Raw genomic sequence first — 18,759 nt, forward strand, 5'->3', positions numbered from 1 at the left:
AGGTTACACACACGTTCGGCTGCGACGGAGAGAACGACGTCACTGAAGGCACATATGCCCGCAGTCGGCCGTTGTCGCTTGCGTTCGATGTCTCGAGTTTGCTCGGCGGCGTGGTTAGCAGCATTCACCCGCGATTGCCGCTTGCGATTCTTAGAAATTAAATTGCTTTAAAATATAAATCTGTCCGTCACGTAAGACAATGAATGGCTCGAACCCCCTTAAGCAGTGACTCGAGCATACCCCCTGTAAACACGGCTTCCCCATTACGAATACAGAGGAGAAGTGAAATTCTACGCTTTAATGATGAGCGGCAACGCAACCTGCTGTGGAAGACGACGATGACGACGAACGCGGCAACAGTGGCAGGAGCGACTGCCGAGCACGAGCACAACCCGAGGGGCGCCAACGAGCCAGCTGCGGAAGAAGACGACGACGCTCGAGCGAATGCTGATGATGACAGTTTTCTGTACACAGACGATTTCGCCTAGCCATAGACGATTTCGCCTAGGCTTCAAAAAAAAATCACGGGCAATAACACTGCGAACTTGCTCTTGTGGGACTAATCAGAGCGAACGTACACCCTTAACCACTTCCGGCCGTAAATCTCGTTTTCGAAGTAGCGCATCGGCGCTAACGAACGAGAACAGAAAGCAATAATACTAAAATTCACAAAACTGCATTCTTTTACGAGATGCGACCTGAGCTGTTTCTCACTCTAGTATGTTGCAAAGAAAGCACATAAAGCAATCACTAAAACCTAAATCAGTTGTTAGTTGTTATTGATCAGTAGCTATTGAAAAAAAAAAGTTATTTCCACCTGGCTCCATTCATGTCATGCCAAAGACATTTTACACTGCTTATAACTACAATTATGAATCTCAGACGCCAAAATCTCAGCACGTGCCAACGTGTTGAGTTGTTTTCTAAATTTCACAGATAACCCCACTTGATTTGAAGCAATAAGTCGACATGAATTAAGTAATCAGAGTTGCTGGCGCACTGATTTCTCCGAGTAGTTTCAGGTTTTCTTACTTTTCGGTGTGACGTGTCGGATAATTTTTGTAAAACATTATGGTTCCACACAGAGATTACTGGACAAGACCCCTGGAGGGTACGCTCGGCTGTAGAGCCCCCCCCCCCCCCCCCCTCCATCGTTGCCCTGAATAATACAAGGTATCCCTGAACGCACCCCATGAACTCACAATGGTACGCCTAACTTTTAAGGAGTACGAGAACTCCAGAGAACACTTACACAAACACAAAAAAAAAACACCAACGAGTTCGCCACTGCAAAATTTTATAGCCGCACAAAAATACGTACCTGACCTAAAAAAAAAAAAAAAAAGGCCATTTTTTCTTTTCGAACACCGCGTCTAGGGAACCGCGTCTAAAACGGCGTTTGTGATGTCAATCTGACGTCACTGATCTCACCGTATTTTGGCGCGTCCCCGTCGTTCCTATTTTTTTTTTTTTTTTTCCAATGTGCAGTCCAATGTATACTTACTTACAAATGTCTACTGATTTCGTGCTACAGAGTTGCAATCAATACAACGCTTTGTCGTCATCATCGCATTCCGAACGCCGAAAGTCGTTGACAAACAAAGAAGTTCACGGTCCACTTAGCGTGGGGTCCACAGCGCGCTCGGAGGCTGGCCCTCCATGAAGACGTCGGCCGACACGATTTCATTGTGCCCCCCCCCCCCCCCCCACCTATCTCCCTCCCTCTCTCACGCAGCCACACGATGCGAGGCGCAATGTCAAGGTCAGCGCCGAAAGAGCGCGCGACCTCGAACAGCTAGGCGACAGGAAAACAGAAGGCAAACAGCGGGTTACAAGAGGCCTTCTCGTACCCCCGCCAAACGATTTCGCCTCTCTCCCCAACTTCAACTCTTGGTTCCTCGTCGTCCTGACTCGCGCAATACTGTACAAACACACGAGCAAGCGCGCACTGACACTTTTTGCGCGAGCGCGACCCTTTTTCCTCCTATTGAATCGCCTTCCACGCTGTCCTATAACACACTGTCTTCGTTCGGGTTGGCTCCCATTTCCGTTTCGCCGGCGAACACCTCCTCCAGAAACCGTGTACCAATCCGTCCACAAAACTGCTCTCCATGTTCTTGCACCCGTTCGTCTTCAAGTAGAAGCAATGATCACAGACGGTGCGATTCGACGTAGAGCCGTTACCAACAGCTGGATTCGTCCCACCTTTTTCAGCCGTCCTTTGCCTCGTTTTGCGCTGTTTAAACAAGGTGGAACACCGACTATAGCCCGGTCTTATAACCCTACTGCAGCTTATTATTTCTTTGTCCAAGCCGTTTAGAGCGTTTGAGACAAGGCCAAGCCGATGCCACCCACCGCCGTACGGTTTCTCGCGCACACGGCAGAGATGCCCGAGGCGGCTTCCGGCCTCTTTTGCCTAGCGCATATGAGATGGAGTGAGAGCATCATACCAACGCCACCACGAGGCCTGTGCACTCCGCTGCATGACGTCACGCTACTAGGGCCGAAATTTCCATCGCCGAGCCCGCGGCATGACGAAAGCGGTGACGTCAAAATCACCGCGGATTTTACACTCGGCAGCATTCCCATTAGATTCTATGGCAGTCGGCCCTATAGTAGGAGCATGACGTCGTAAAGCAGAGTGGTGTACAGGCCTTGTGCTATCTGTACCAGTTTTGATCATACAGAGTAGCTGCCCTTAGGGGTGGGCGTATACAGGACCTGCCCGTTCGCGCCTTTTCCGCAATCCCGCTATGACTGCGCGCGCCGCAGAATCTCGGAGGTAATGTTCTGGCCCCAGTTCCGCGCGTTTCCTCAGTTCCACGCGTTTACTCCAGATCTCGGAGGCCATATTTAACCCCAGTTCCGCAAGTTCCCTCGGGATCTCGGAGGCCATAGTTTAGCACCAGTTCCACGCGTTTCCTCCTTGGAAGGATCTCGCAGACTTAGCGAGCCGCTTCCTCGTTCCGCACAGAAGAGTACCGCTCCAAGCGGAGCGAGTCAGCGGAGCTCTTCGGTCAAGGGTGCCCAGACGCCAGACGAGCGGGGACAAAAAGTACGACAGAATAAAACAGACGACAAACAGACGACAAATCAAGAAAGCGAGACACAAATACGTAAGCAAATGAAAAATGTAGATAAGGAGCGCGCCAGTAAACACGCTGCAGGCAGACGAGCAACGAGAGAGAGAACAGAAGAAAGATGCAGAAGTCCGAGCGAATGGAAGCAGAAGACCTAAATCGTTCCTTCCTTTCCCCCTCACCTACCTCTTTCTCTTCCACACACACACACACACACACACACACACACACACACACACACACACACACACACACACACACACACACACACACACACACACACACACACACACACACACACACACACACACACACACACACACACACACACACACACACACACACACAAGCATACCCGCTCAAGAAACCGTCAAATAAAAAAAAATGTATCGAAGAGCAAGGGGGGGGGGGGGGGTAGGTTGAGGGGGAGACGAGAGTGGAACAGCGATAAAGTCGGAAGAGAAAGAACAAAAATAAAACAATAGGCGCGAAGGACTTGCAAGTCGACAAGAAATAAGACAGATACGAACAAGAACTGACAGAAAGGTGAAGACTTTTAAAAAGCATTAGTTCTACACCACTCCGGACACCCGGGACGCCAGAAACCGAACACTCGCATGCGAGCAGCACAATAAAGGACGAACAACGCTATTTGAAATGCAAACGTAAAGAGAGCGCTCAAACAAGGCTGCGAGCCAGACAGGACATACAACCAACAAACAAAAACAATAACGAGGCCTAGTAGAAGAAACAGGAAAGGAAAAAAAAGATGGCAGGAATGAAAAGAGAGAGAGAAGCGTGTAATGCTGCCACTCTCCCCCCCCAATCCCACGCCACTGCGGACACGCTCCACTCTTTCTAGGATGGGCGACGTCGACGATCCGTGCCCCCCCTACCCATCATCCTACTCCGAGCAGCACCACTGAGAACACCATAACACCAGGCGTTCCGTTCCCCTACTCCCCCCCCATCTCGTTCCAAGACGACCGCGCACGGACGCAGTAAACCAGAGGTGCCTCGATGCACCCTACAGTGAAACAGACACGCCTAGTTGCTTCCGCGCATCGGTGAAACTAGAGCGACGACCGAGACAGGCGCGACGACGCTTGGAAGGGAGGGGGGGACTCGGGGGTGCACAGGCTACACCCCCCCCCCCCCCTCCCATACCTACGGCACCGTTGCCGAAAGGGCACGCCCCCTTCTTCAAGTAACTCTTCGCGCATTTCTAAAGTGGCGTGACATGGGAGGAAGAACACCGCGTTGAGGCACATATCAGAGAGTACTACATAAACATATGTAGGTAGCGGACTTGCATTGCCGGGAAAGGAGCTAACATACGAAAATCACTTGCAGAAACCAGAGGCTATGAAGGGCGGAGAAAACAAGCCCTGTACTATGACCGAGAAAGCAGTGCCAATTAGCGCGCCTCTGTTAAGCGTAATAAAGCGATAAATCGCTACACAAAACATGCACATATAATGTCGGCTGGTATACGTATCTCCCAATTTAGAAATTAGGAAATTTGCAGGCGCAAGTTGGAACCAGCTAGCGAAATTAGGAAGGGTTGTAACTGGAGATCGCTGGGAGAAGATTTTGGCCTCCCCAGTGGACATAAAGATAGGATGATGATGATGATCATGATTACGATGGTACGTATCCTATGTGGTACGTACCCGAACATTGCGGAGAAATGCATTGGCGTTCCAGTTACTGTCTTCACAAAACGTCGTTATGTGCATTGAAGCATAAAAGTAACTGGAACGCCAATGCATTTCTCCGCAAAGTCCGGGAATTAATATCTCGAAACTGGAGTCAACCTGAGAATTCGTTCCAAGTGGATCCGCCTTGAGAACTCCACGGCTAGAACTTGTAAATTGCAATATGGGGGCCATAAGGTAATAGTTAAAAAACTTAATTAGTGAATATTTGTTAATTAGTCGATTGTGCATTTAAATCTCTCGTGCAAGTAATGTCCGGGCTCTTCTAGTAGACCAGGTCATGAACTAGAATTGCGCTATGTGCCACAGGCAACCTTTAAACATTTTATGAAGTATTCGCCGAGACACCCGGTATATATATCCCGTAATACATACGTTCTGCTCATATGTGCCCACATATTTACTATATATTCCTGCACATTCTATTGCACATTCAATAAGGTTTGCGAAGCGACAAGCCTTCGTTGGGGCTGGCATACAATCAGTCCACGGCCGCGAAGGTCTTTAGTTGCTAAACTACAACCTCGTCAACAGATTAACAGACCATACGTATACAAGGAAATGTGGCGCCAAGCTTTTATATGTTCCATCGGCAATTAAAGGGAAACCTATTATCACCCGGAACGTGTGGGAACTTCGTTACGTAACGACTGCTTTGGCAAATTACAGGTAAGCGATTGTTACACCGGGCGCGTCTGACCGCTGCTTTACGTGTCATGTACGGCCGGTTTTGATGCGAAAATATCTCGCGGTATTGCGAACCACCGCCGCCCGGTGAGCAAAAACAAAAAAAAAAAAGAAGAGAGAGAGAGAGAAAGAAAAGAAAGAGAAAGACAAGGAAGAAATATATGTGGCCACTCACGTCAACACTTCCACGCAAAGCTAGAAATAAAATAAAAAATAAAAAAGAAGACTTGAACTTGGGGAAAAATTATGATAATAAGCAATAGAGAACTCGCCGAGGCGTAAACGTGTCGCCTCGAACCATCCTGCACGAAATTTCCCACTTGGGTTATAATCGACTATACTGCGGTAATCACGCACGGTACGTACAGGCAGTACCACGTACAAACCCCACCGAAGCATCGCAAGTGCATGACCAATAGGGCGGAAGAAAACACGCATAATGGCGTCAGCGTTCCCGCACGCGATCTGACTATATATCGTGCGAAGTAATATGGCCCACGCCATATTTCAATTCCATTGAGTTTACTTTCCAGAAAACCTCGTGGGAGGAATTACGGGTAAATCAGCGGAATCAAAACAGCCGGACGAAACCCGTAATCCCCCATTTATGCAAATAATGAGGCAGTATTTGCAGCAAAAAAAAAAAAAAAAGCGCCAAGAAAACACGAGTGCGCCAAAAAATACATTAAGATCCTTCCCGGACGACGGAGATGGCTGCTTCTGCTCGTTAAACCAGATCGCTTGTGCGCTTGTGACGCAGAAGAAACTGACTGTGACGTCATCTCTAGCTGTTGCCGGCGGGGAGAGCGCGGCTCTTCCGAAAAGAAGGGTGCCGCGGGCTTTTCGTTTGAATTTTGAGCTGGCCGTTTCCGCGGCGTAGTATCCATACGTCGGCGAAACACTTTGTAGACATGATCGTCGCTGAGTGATGCAAGCACTGCGCTTGTCTGTTATCAAATGCTCAAAAACCTGACGAGGAACACTTTAGGCAGACCCAAAAGGCGGACCCGCATGGTAGGCCGTAACGGTTCGAAATAGCGGTATACGAAAAACCGGTGCGGAATGAATCCAGCTACACGGCAATACACGGCAGTTTCAAACACTGGTAGCGCCAACGTGTGGCGCAATGTTTATAACCAGAGAGGACATAGAGCTATTGTTGTTGACCAACCATTTCTACCTGTATATAGCTACTGGAGTAAAGCGTCGGCAGCGACATAACCGTTAACGTACAGCCTTTCTTTTTAATATTTTCCTTTATAAGAAAACCATCCGCGTACACAAAAATTTGTCAAACATGTTCGCAGAAAACGTCACATACGTCCATGATGTCGCTACCAAAGTTGCTCTCCGGTATTCCGCAACAGGGTACACTGTAAACCGGTTTACACCGCGTTAAGGATCATTAAGGGTGCAAACTGCCACCTTTACACCCTTGCGGACGTAAGGGTTATGAGTTAGCGACAGAAGACAATCTTAAGGGTGCAAAGCAGTGTAGCACGTTCACCGCAAAAGATAGAACTTCCTGTTGTGTAATGGTGTGCGTGCCCCTCCGCTTCGGATGCGTCGATCGCCTCGATCTGACTTGAAAAGAGCCTGGAAAAGAACTATCGGTCTGCTTCGAGCGCAGGAGCACGCGGCTCACAGTCACGTGTTAATGGGTCACGTGATCACGGCTCAGTCACGTTGCATGTGTTTGTCGCGCGAGCGCGCCCGACAGGCTGTCATGCGCTGGCGCCTTTCCAGCCGGCCCGAACGGGACGCATCCACGCACCTGAAACGCGTCTCTGCATCTATAATCGCGCGTCATGTGATCAAAGTTTTCATTTTTCTGTAGGAAGGATACTAGCGTTCTATGCAGATCAGGTTATCGACTGACTATAGAGAAATTGTGGAAGCTCTCGAGATAAAAAAAGGCCGGGGGCGGGGGGGGGGGACATCTTTCGTCAGCATGTCCTCTGTTATATGCTATCAAAGAAGGATGTCAGCTTCCTATCGGAATGTGGTATGCACGCGCAGTATAGGGTCGTTTCTTCTTTATGCGGAGCTCAGCAATCGCAACGCCGGTACTTTTTTTGCGCCACCAGTGAGCGCTTGGTACAGCCAGCTGATGACTGCATTCGGCCCCTCAGCGGTACCACCCAGCGTTCGCGTATACCAGTGGAAAAAAAAAAAAAAAAAAGGCACCAGCCCCATGCGATCCGAATATCGCGTTTCAATCGTCCAAGCACTGTATACATGTGCTGATGTGTATCTTCAGTACATTCTTGCAAACCAGCATTTACACTCCGAGCGGACTAGAAGTCAAGCCTTCAGTTATCGTGCGCCCTGTTTTTCGGCCTATCGTCTTCTCCGACGCCGTTTGCACACGTCTGCATGTTTAACATTCTGCGTGTTCGAACCTATAAGAAACACACAACGTAGCTTACATGAAGCGCGCATTCCTGTGAGCAGACGACCTTGTCTAGCTTCAAAGCCTTCTGCTCGGCCGCCATATTGTTTGGACAGTAATGTATAGCCCGCATCGCTTTGTTTGTTTGTTTGCTTTCAACTTTGTCCACCTTTGCTCCAAAAAGTTACCGACAAGCAGCTCAGCTTCCTGCGTGATCCTTTAGCGTACGGCATATCTGTATATCTCACAGCGCGCTCGAGGAAGATGTCGAGGCGACAGCAAAAGTGTGCAGTAATAAAGGCTGATTCACACTAGGCCGACACGGCACCGATTTTGGTCTGCCGACTGTTGGCGACAGCGTTTTCCTTCCCTTAAACCGTTGACCACAGCCTTTTCCGTCCTGTACACTGCTGTCGTCATCAGTCGGCAGACCAATGTCGTTGTCGCGTCGGCGTAGTGTGAATCATCCTTAAACGTTAAAGCCAAACCGGTTTACCCGAGGAACAAATCGAACAACCAAGTGAGATGCAAATGCCATAAGGTACACGGCCGAAGCCAGTTAGATGAAAGGAGCATCAGTCGCTCCATCGACCAGGCGTATGGCCGTATCGAGCAGTGCGATAAGCGACGGTGAAAACTGCGCGACCCGCGTCGACGGACGCCTTCCGAAGGTTGCGTCATTTCCTGTTTACGGTCCCCGTTTATGCTGGGTATACGCGCGAAACTGATATACCCCGTATTGTGAAACGATCCTCCCTCGACCCTCGAATAGCCCTTCCTCCACTTCACCGAGTTCAGCACTGCGCCTGCTACACCTCTCAAGGGTTGCCATGGGTGATCACGAAGCGCGCAGTGTCCACATTTGTCAAGGGGTAGCATTGCTATCTACTTTACTGAGTCGACGAAGAGTGTTTGTTGAATTGATAATAACGTGCAAGAATACGGGGGTCAGTGACTAAAGGCAAGGATAAAGTACAAGCTCTTTTTTTTTTTTTTTTTTTTTGAGACCCCGGTTTTCCCGGTAATTCGTAGCAATTAAGTCAACTTGCTGCCTGGCACAAGAAAATCTGTAAAAAATATTGCCTGGGCAGTTCTCTGATCCCCCCTCCATAAATAAACACACACACACATTTAGTGACGCAGTTATCTGATCCCCCCTCCCTAAATAACACACACACACACACACACACACACACACACACACATTTAGTGACGCCATCCATTAAAAAAAAAAACGCGCTTTAAGCTATTTTCTGATAAGCTGGCCTGTAACCATTGCAGTTTTCTTTTTTTTTATTGTTGCGTGCATTATTTAGTAGCTTGTGGATTCTTCCGTGTTATTGATAGTCATTGCTTAATGCCACTGTTACTATCTAAATTACGATTTGCCTGTTTCAGTCTATACGTGCATATCTTATCGCACGTTCACCCTGCGATGTAGTACCTATGCACCTTAAAGGTAAAGTAAGCAAGTAAACCACCGTGTTTATTCGTAGTGAAAATCTACACATATGTAGGCATCACGAAGTACAAGAGAGTGGGCACACGTTTACAAATCACGCTTAAAATATGACAACTGTTTTTTAGCAAAGATACGGAGGGCTCACTGACGCAAGATTCACCGAGCTTGTAGATATATCAGACGCTTCAAAAAATCTCGCGCGTTCTTTGTTCTCGACATCTTTTCAATGGGATGCATATGGGTCAAAGTCCGGAATGCACCTTCACACGTGCACGTGTCTATAGAAGGGTGGCTACACCCTTCAGCGCCAGTTCGCACGTTCACCGTAATATACGAGTTCTCGTATATCGTTAATGCAGCAGCCCACTTTGCCTATGTATAGTAGCGGCCACATGATAAATGAATTTCGTAAACGATCTCCTTGGCGCGTGTCACGTAGGATAGGCGTGCGTCTTTTCACACGGTACCGAGGTTTACAAGAACTGCCGCGCCCGATCGGTATGTTTCCCCTTTTTTTTTCTCTCTCTCTCCTCTTACGAGCGAGGATTATCTGTTGTATCAACCTGCTCGTACCTCAGAACGAAGTAAACAGGACCTTAGCGCGTGAACCTGCCTAGCCAAAGTTCGCTGCCTTATCGCGATTTTGCAGCGGTGACACACGACGCCGGATAACGAGGCATAGATCAGGTAAACAACGCGTCAGATGCCTAAACAGGGTGTCCCAACCATCATGCAGCAAGATTTTAAAATATGCAAATGCCACGTAGCTGGACGAAACCAAGTATAATGCTGTTTGCCGTCGGCTTGGAGATACTCAAGAGTATTTTTTGCATTCCGCCTAGTTAGATAATTAGTCGTAATTGATCAACTTCTCTCAAATATTATAATTAGATGAAAAGTGTGAATGAGAAAATTGTAGAGCAACGCGAGAAACTACCGATACAGCTTTCTGGTGCTCAATACGTACTACATAAAAGTGTTTTTCCGAGCGTGAAAGATGCCCACGAACACACGCAAAACTGCCTCGAGCGGCCAGTCGCGCGGCAGTGTCACGTGTATCGCGACGTGGGGAGTGACGTCACTAGCCTTTCGTGTATAAAAGAACCAGCCTAGCAACCAATTTCATTGTCGGTGCAGCCCCGCTATGGGTTGACACTATAGGAGTCCCGAGGAGCAGCGTGAATACGAGGAGAAGCAAAGGGGAAAAGAAACGGCAACACGGCCACGCATGCAGCGGCGGCGTGCTGTCAAATATTACCATTACTCTCAAGCAATAAAGCATTGCATAACCCCCGCAGCATTTGTAGTTGTGGTGTTCAACAGCTTCGCTGGACATTCACTTTCGCGGAGCCGGGATGCATGGCGAGCCAATTTCTTCAGCACCGATTTCACTTCTTTTGCCGTTCGTCGATTAGCCGGCTGCCTATCCCTTCCTCCGATCCATGGAGTATATACATGCTGTTTACGAAACACCGACGCCACCGAGCGGCGAGGGAGCGCTCCGTTTTCACGCGTGGCGAAATCCTTAGGGGCACATAACCGAAGCGGGACGGCCCAAGGATAGGGGCGCGATTAAACGAGCCGCCGCCGCGCGACCCACAAACACGGTATAAAAACGCGCGAGGTCCAATCCCCCCCACCCCCCGGAGGTCACCCGTTTCCCCCTCGAGGCGTGGTGGTGCTGCTGGTGGTGGTGGCGGCGATGCAATCGCCACGAAAGAGAGCTATAGGCCGTCGTGGCGCGCATCGGTCGCGCCACAACATTCGATCGGCGACCGAGTTTCAAGTTATTCCGAGACGGCTTTCACTGCAGCGTCATCTGGCGACGCCACCTAGATCGCGCAAGGCCTGTTCCACTCCGAGCCATGACGTCATGCTCGCTACCTGGTCCGAAATTCCCATTGCCAAGCCTGGCGTGACGAAAGCGGATGACGTCGAAATCACCGCTGCTTACTCGGGGAGCATCCCCATTAGATTCTATAACAGTCGGGCCAGGTAGCATGACGTCATGGATCGGAGTGTGAACAGGCATTGTGCTATCTAGGTGGCGTTGCGCGTCTGGCTTGCACTGACGTCATCGTAGCTGCCATGCTGGTGCACCGGCACGATGATAAGCTGGGTCGGCGACTTCTCGCGAAAGCTATCAATAGGCAAGACCTTTGTTGGTGAGCTAGCACGGCGCACGAGCAGCTGTATCCGTTGGCGTCTCGCGCGGCTCAAACCAAAGCCCACCTAGATAGCGCAAGGCCTGAACACTCATGCTTTATGACGTCATGCTAATAGGGCCGACTGCCACAGAATCTTCCGCGGGCAGGGCTTAAACCTTTATTTTTTTCTAAGTTTACTAGCCCGACACCATTATCCGCCATATAGACAGTTACATGCTCGCGATAACAGCAGCGAGCGTGCCGCCCCAAGGAACTTCCGGTCACGTGCCTTATCAGTCTGCTATGTTTTAACGCATGCTTGCTTCTTTGCCAGTTACATTTAACAGCTACGTCAGTGGGGAAAACCGGAAGCCGTGCAGGGCCTATGTTTGTAATCAGTGAAAAGGTCTATAATCTAATGGGAAGGCTGCCGAGAAAGCCGCGGTGATTCTGACGTCACCGCTTTCGTTACGCCGTGGCTTGGCAGTGGAAATTTCGGCCCTGTAGAGCAGCATGACGTCATAAAGCGGAGTGCGCCGGCCTATAAGTGATATCTAGGTGGCGTTGCTCCGACACAGCCGGTATAGGGCAGGGGCCTTTTAAAGTTTCCTTCCTGCATGGAAGTAGGTTACGCGCGGCAGTGAATACGATACAATGACGTCACCCTTGGCGCAAGGTATCTACAGGCACAACCGCCGCATCGTGGTGGATATATACACACGACACCGGCGACAAGCTGAATAGAGGCTACAGAGTGGTAGCTACAGCGTTGGAACTGTTTCGCGTCGGGCAATTTCAGGAGCACGACCGCGCGAATGTTACAGGATTTGCAGCGCTTCTACGGTGCAGCCAGTCTTGTGCCGGGGTCGGCGGGAACTGTGCGGAAAGAACAACGGCGATAACGCTCTGCAGCCCGTTCTTATCGCGTAATCTTTATTCCTACCCGCCAACGCTGAGCAGCTGGCCGCACAGACAGCTGGCGAAGCGAGTCGGTATTAGGTGCTCTAACTCTCCACTCTTTAAAAAAAGTTTGCACCCTTTGGGGCTTATCTTGTCCCACAACAATAATCATCTATCTTGACCGCTTATCCTTTCTTTAACGAGGCGCGCCCGGTATACTTCAACGTCACGAATGGCGCGCGCGTTATCAACGTGACATTGCATTCTCGACAGGAAAGTAGCAAGCGCAGAGTTTTCAAGAAAGGAAACGCAAGCAAGGTAGATTATTGTTGTGGGACAAGCCCCAAAGAGTGCAAACTTTTTTTAAGAGTGTATGAACGGAATGGGTGTGCGAGAGTATAAAATATTCTTGCACCTCCGCGTCGGATAATTGTCCGCTCAGCCGTATATTATAAACGTTTTACACCCTTCTAGGCGTATCTTGTCCCCAAACAATAACCGTACGTCATCAGTTCTGGGGTATTATTCTGGACAACGGGCGAATGCGCCATCTTGTCAGCACTGATTGGCCCAAAGGGCTGCTATACGGCCTTCTCTGATTGGGACAGAGGGTTGCTATACGGTCTGTGATTGGCACAAAATGCAGCCAACAGTATTGTACAACATGACGGAATTTGTCCCACAACGACAATCGCCTGCCTCGCTTGCGTTTTCTGTCTCGAAAAACTCTGCGCTCGCAACTTTCCCGTCGAGATTGGTACGTCACGCCGTCACGAAATAAATCGTGCCTACGTCGCAGTGTGGGGGGCGTGTACTCGACCCAGGCCTGCACGCTAAGGAACAGCGATAACAAATGCACCGACACTGTTTGATCTCTTCGAGGAAAACAAACAAAAGCGCGTCCTCTTTCCTCCCCCCCCCCCCTCCCCCTAGTGAGACATGACTCCATTAGCAAGAGACAGTGTGGTGGCGGCAGCGGTTGTCTCAGCGTGCGCAAAGCGCAAACACTCTCAGTCAACGCCCTCGACAGAGTGCAAGCGAACGACCAAGGGCACATCGAACAGACCGCGGGAAAAAAAAAAAAAAAAAAGGAAAGGTATGGCCGGTAGCAGCAGAGGACGCGAACGGTTTCACCCAGTCGTGTCTGGCAAGAACGGCTGATTTCGCATGCTGCAGGCGTACTAGCCGGAGCCAGCTTCCAAAAGGCAGCTACCCCCTCCGGCAATCTTTGCGGTGAATCTTGCCAAGAGAGCCACCATAGAGCCGCTGTGCCGACGGAGAGAGAGGGTAGCAGTAGTAGTGGGTTGAGGGGCGAGCGTATATAGAGATATAAATGATCAACAGCAAAAACCGAAGCAGGAAGCCGAGTGGACATTGCACCCGGCGGCCGCGCACGTGATGTGAAACCGCTAGCTGTGTCGTCCTCGTCACGTTATCGCAGTCGCCGAGACGACGACGCACCGCGCGCATTCATCAGGCGACCGACGCGGCAACCGAGGCACCGTTATTCGTCACGACGACAAAAAAGGCCTCGCGTTACGGTGTGCCCCCGTATAGATCGAGTTACTACTAGAGGCAACTCCAGTGTTATAGCAACTAGGGACGTAGAGCCGTCCTCAGAAGTTTTCGGAGCACGGAAAATGAGATCGAATCCCGGCCGCGGCGGCCGTTTTCCGATGGAGGCGAAATGCAAAAACGCCCGTGTGCTTGCGTTGTAGTGCACGTTAAAGAACCCCAGGTGGTCAAAATTAATCCGGAGCCCTCCACTACGGCGTGCCTCATAATCAGAACTGGTTTTGGCACGTAAAACCCCAGGAAGAAGAAGAAGCAGAAAACGTTTTCTCGCTACCTCACCACAAAGTATGAAATGTATATCAGGAATGTGATGACTGTAAGGAGAAGTAGCAATTCTACCTTTCGGTTCAAGGATGTCTCCCCAGGCTGCCATAAGTGTGTGTGTGGGGGAGGGGGGTACAAGTATGGCAATTCAGTCAGGCTTCCTGTCAAATATGCTATGTCATGCTTACTTTCCTGTCGAGAATGCTATGTCACGCTGATAAACCGCATGCCGTTCGTGGCCTCAAAGTATCGGGCGCGCATTGGTAAAGAAAGGAAAGACGTGCAAAACAGCTGACGATTATCGTTGTGTGACAAGATAAGCCCCGAAGGGTGCAAACATTTGTAAGAGTGTAAGTAGCAGAAGGCAAACGATGGCAAAGAGAACGGTTATCAGAGGTAGCGTTATCGTTCTATACAGTTATGTTTTGTGTTTATCTCGCTTGTCACGTTTTTCGCGCTTACAGCAACTTCGCGTGTGCGCAGTAAGAACTGTGCATATGGCGCTGTCAGCGGTAGGCAGCATCGGTAACGACGAAAAACGACTACCCTCTAACAAAGGATAGCCCGGCTTTTAGTTAGCCCTGGGCATGCAGATTTTGTGGGATATGTGCGCATTTTTTTTTATTATTAACGTTGATTTAACTTTATGCTCGGCAAACTTGCACAAACTGACAAGGAACACGCTGCTTTTTAGATCACAGCGACTTCTTGAGCCACATTTCTGTTACCGATTTCGCCTGCCTCAGTATCTTGTCATAATAAGCTCACTTCCAAGCAGATATAACCTCTTATGTGTCCTTTCACAACCGGAAAGCTTCCAACGATACGGTAGGAGACCGAAAAGCGAAACTTCTTTTGCGAACAATATTTATTTTTCGTGCAACTCGACGATACATTCGGAAAGTCGTAGAACGGAGCCCGAATTCGCAAATTTTACTGAACATTCGGGGAAGTTCGCAGGCCAGTTATTTTCTCTCGGGCCAATCACTTCCGGTTTCATCGCTCTCTTCACGGTCTTCGTCACCCTCCCGACGATAGCACACTTTTCCTTTCAAGGACTATAAACAGATGTTCGCTAAACTCGCGGACTAATTTCTATGGCAATGAGGGGGAACAGATATGGGAGGCCAAAGGGCGTTCAAATGAGGGCGCTTCAGAATTGAGTCCCACATTTTCACCCGCGTTAGTAAGCTGGGCAAGAGAAAACGGCTTATTTACAGTTTCGCGCGAATGGGCCGTGCTCCCTCAAGGGCTGCAGAAGATAGCGCCAACCTTTCTTTTTCTCATACTAAACCACTTTTCCTTCATAGTTAAGAATACGTCAACGTTTTCCTAACTTGCGAATTTTCGGCAATTCTTGTAAAACCTGCGAGGCTATAAATCAGACAAGAGCTTCCTCTTAACAAGGCACACGTGTTCTCAAATTGTAAATAAACCCCGCTGTGGCATTTATCAAAACCAACAGCTGCGAAGTATCCCCCCCCCCCCCCCCCCCCCCCCCGCTGGTCTCGTATGTGCAAGGTCTACTTCCAGGAAGAAACTAACACCAACCGTCTCCAGGCTGCAATTTCTTCACTTAAATCAAATCTAATTTTGGTTTGCTTTTTTTTTTTTTTTGTGTGGATAGGGGGTGTTTTGTAAATCTCGTGCTCTATTTTGCACTTCCAAATTCGGCGTGCGGTACCTAAAACCTGAGGTTCGCTTTGAACATTGGCAACTTTCCGTTATAGCTTGGTAATACTGCACTACATATAGTTTAGGGATTTTGAAGTTTCATATGCGTTAGTGTAGCAAACCCACCCTGAAACGGCCTGGTAGCCAACAGCTAGTATTAGAAACTATAAACATAAGGATTACCCAGTTCGCTGCTCTTTGCAACTTCGGTACCACCTTTTCGGTATTGACGTCACTGTCGCGTAAACACATTCTTTAGAGTTGAAATGTTGATAAATGCTACAAGAGGCATTCGTGCCGCTGTTTTTGCGTTCTGAACTTTGAACAAGCGGAAGTGAAAGAAACCGCACGCTGGAAGTGCAATCTACAGCGCAATGACGCGGGGCCAGCAATTAGCGATGAAATGGTGGTCACTTCACAGTTCAAACCTCTACTTCGATATCCCAGAGAGCAGTTAGTCACGATGAATCCACACAGCATAGCTCTGCGGTTAGGTTATAACAAACAATACGAAAGAGTTGGTTTCGTGTATAATTGCGAGTTGTCCGGTGATTTAAATTAAGGAGACAGTTTGGCTTTTTGAATGAACGACCGAACGAATATCACAACTACAATAACCACATTAATAATACATTTTGCCACTCCCCCGGCCAGATAATAAGGTTGGCAAGCGTCCCCCTACCCACAACGGCCGTTTCGACTCCCAATCAAATCTGCATCGAATCTCTCATGGGCGGTATAGACGCTAGAAGTACGAGCGAAGGTTGTAGCAGCGCTTGATGCGCATTGAGGCGATTCTGAATTGACTCGAGCCATAATTCTGCTCGAGCACGTCCGACGATGCCATGGTCGTTCACCTTTAAATCGCCTCTCACCGTTCACAAACAAGCGTTCCAATAGCGGCGGTTGCTTCAGCTCAATACTAGACCTGACAGCGTTGCCATGAATATGCCTTTTCACGAGGCACTGCACTAATTCCAGATAAAGTAGATAAGATACAGCGCATGCCACGTGACAGTTAGAGCGCGTTTTGACGCAGACAACGATGTATACAATAGTGCGCGAACCCGAACGCCACCAGCGAGACAACAAAAGCGCGGAGGCAATGTAAACAAACAACACGTATGCATGTAGTACGCCTGCTTGTTGACGTGCATTTGGGGGCACGTTAAAGATCCCCTGGTGGTCAAAAATTAATCCAGCGTGCCTCATAATCAAATCGTGGTTTTGGCACGTAAAACTCCAGGATTCATTCACGTCTGCTTGTCATTTCAATATTGGACAACCGCGTATAACTACGAAGCTACACACCCTGTAATGGCGTGTTCCCTGCCATACCACTGTGCCCGTAATAACCGCACTTTCTTTACAGTGAAACAGACGCGCAGCAGCTTTAACAAGCTCACCTTGTGGACCGCCGTAGAAGGCGATCTCCTCGGCGTTCGCGATGAGCCTGGAGTGGACGAAGCGCAGGTATCCCTTGCGACGAGCCTCTTCGGCGACCATCTTGCCGAAGCGGGGCGTCATCTTACGCAGGATGAGGGCCGTCACGCCGACGGCGCAGAATGCGACGGCCGGCGCCGGCACCCCGTACGCCCCCATCTCGTGGGCCATGCGGAACAGCGTGAACGTGATGACGACGACGTCGAGCAGCGGCTTGGTGATGTGCGAGTAGAGGTGCGCCACCGACTGGCTGAACGTGGTGATGTCCTCGGTGAGGCAGTGGTCGGCGTTCTCCAGGCGGCCGTCGAGGTTGCTGACGCGATAGTAGGTCTGGTTCTTGAAGTACAGCCCGTACGCGTGGCGGACCAGCCTGGTGCGGAAGGCGAGCGCGAGCTGGCTCTCGAGGAACCGGATCAAGCTGTTAACGAAAGTTGCCGGGATCGCGACCAGCAGCCACTTGGAGAGCTGCAGCGCGAACCGGGTCATGTCCTTGCGCACGATGAACTTGACCACCTGCCCCTCGAGTCGCGCGACGTAGATGGAGAGGAACGTGCGCGAGACGAGCGAAAGCGTGTGAAGCAGCAGAAGCGCGCCTTCGATGGTCCGCACGCCGGGGATCATGATGCGGATGAGTTTGAAGAGCTGCAGGAGGAACGTCTTGTTGAAAACCGGGAACGCGCGCAGCGCGGCCAGCGTGCTCGCCGACCTGACGTTGTTGTTGTCGGCTCGCACGGCATCGGCGGGCGTGACGGCGGCCAACGCGAGGTCCGTCACGCTGTCGAGGCCGACGACGTCGAGCCGCGTCGTCTTCTCCGGGCTCGTGGTGGAGATTCGGTCTTGCGCGGCGCGGGCTTTCTTCTTGAGCGACTCGGCGACGTTCGAGACGAGCGGGTAGCCGACGCGGATGACATACGCGGCGAAGATGCCCGCCGCGATGCCCCGAGTGATGCGCTCCCTAGGCACGCCATGCGTCTCGGAGAACTTTTCGATCAGCTTTGACAAGGTGTTGGTCATTGTGGTTTACTGCGGCTACGTTTCTTCCACGGGGTGCTGCACACCTTTCACGAGCGACGCGGCGTGCCCTCTTTCGAAGCGGAGACAGGAAGCGCCATTTCCTCGAAGAGCGTCGTCGTCTTGCGATCACTCCGGGTCAGGCTTGCCTCTGCCGCTCCGCAGTACGCGGCGCGGCTCCTTCCTTTCACGGTCACACACACGCACACACCTCGCACGGCAGACCACAGCAACTACGGCGCACCGACTGGAATGCAGAGCAATGGAGCACACGACAGATCCCTCACCTAACCAACCTGACAACTTTGCGGGAGCACCGCTAAGCGCCGCTTCACTCACCGACCGCAGCGCCAGCGCAAAAAGCTTCCTACGATACAAAAAGTAGTTCTACGCATCTTCACTAACT

The 18,759-nt window shown here is 50.2% G+C and overlaps 1 protein-coding gene across 1 annotated transcript in view; it reads right to left on the minus strand.

The window, feature by feature from the left end:
• LOC119466340 (ATP-binding cassette sub-family D member 1-like) overlaps positions 1-18,632 on the minus strand; it is a 96,722-nt gene extending 78,090 nt beyond the window's left edge. Inside the window, exon 1 of the mRNA XM_037726848.2 lies at positions 17,315-18,632. Within this exon, the coding sequence (XP_037582776.1) occupies positions 17,315-18,356 (1,042 nt within the window). The 5' untranslated portion in view covers positions 18,357-18,632. The remainder of the gene's footprint in view (positions 1-17,314) is intronic.
• Positions 18,633-18,759: the final 127 nt, after the last annotated feature.

This window comes from Dermacentor silvarum, chromosome 10 (assembly GCF_013339745.2).
Source record: "Dermacentor silvarum isolate Dsil-2018 chromosome 10, BIME_Dsil_1.4, whole genome shotgun sequence".
NCBI classification, from domain to species: domain Eukaryota; kingdom Metazoa; phylum Arthropoda; class Arachnida; order Ixodida; family Ixodidae; genus Dermacentor; species Dermacentor silvarum.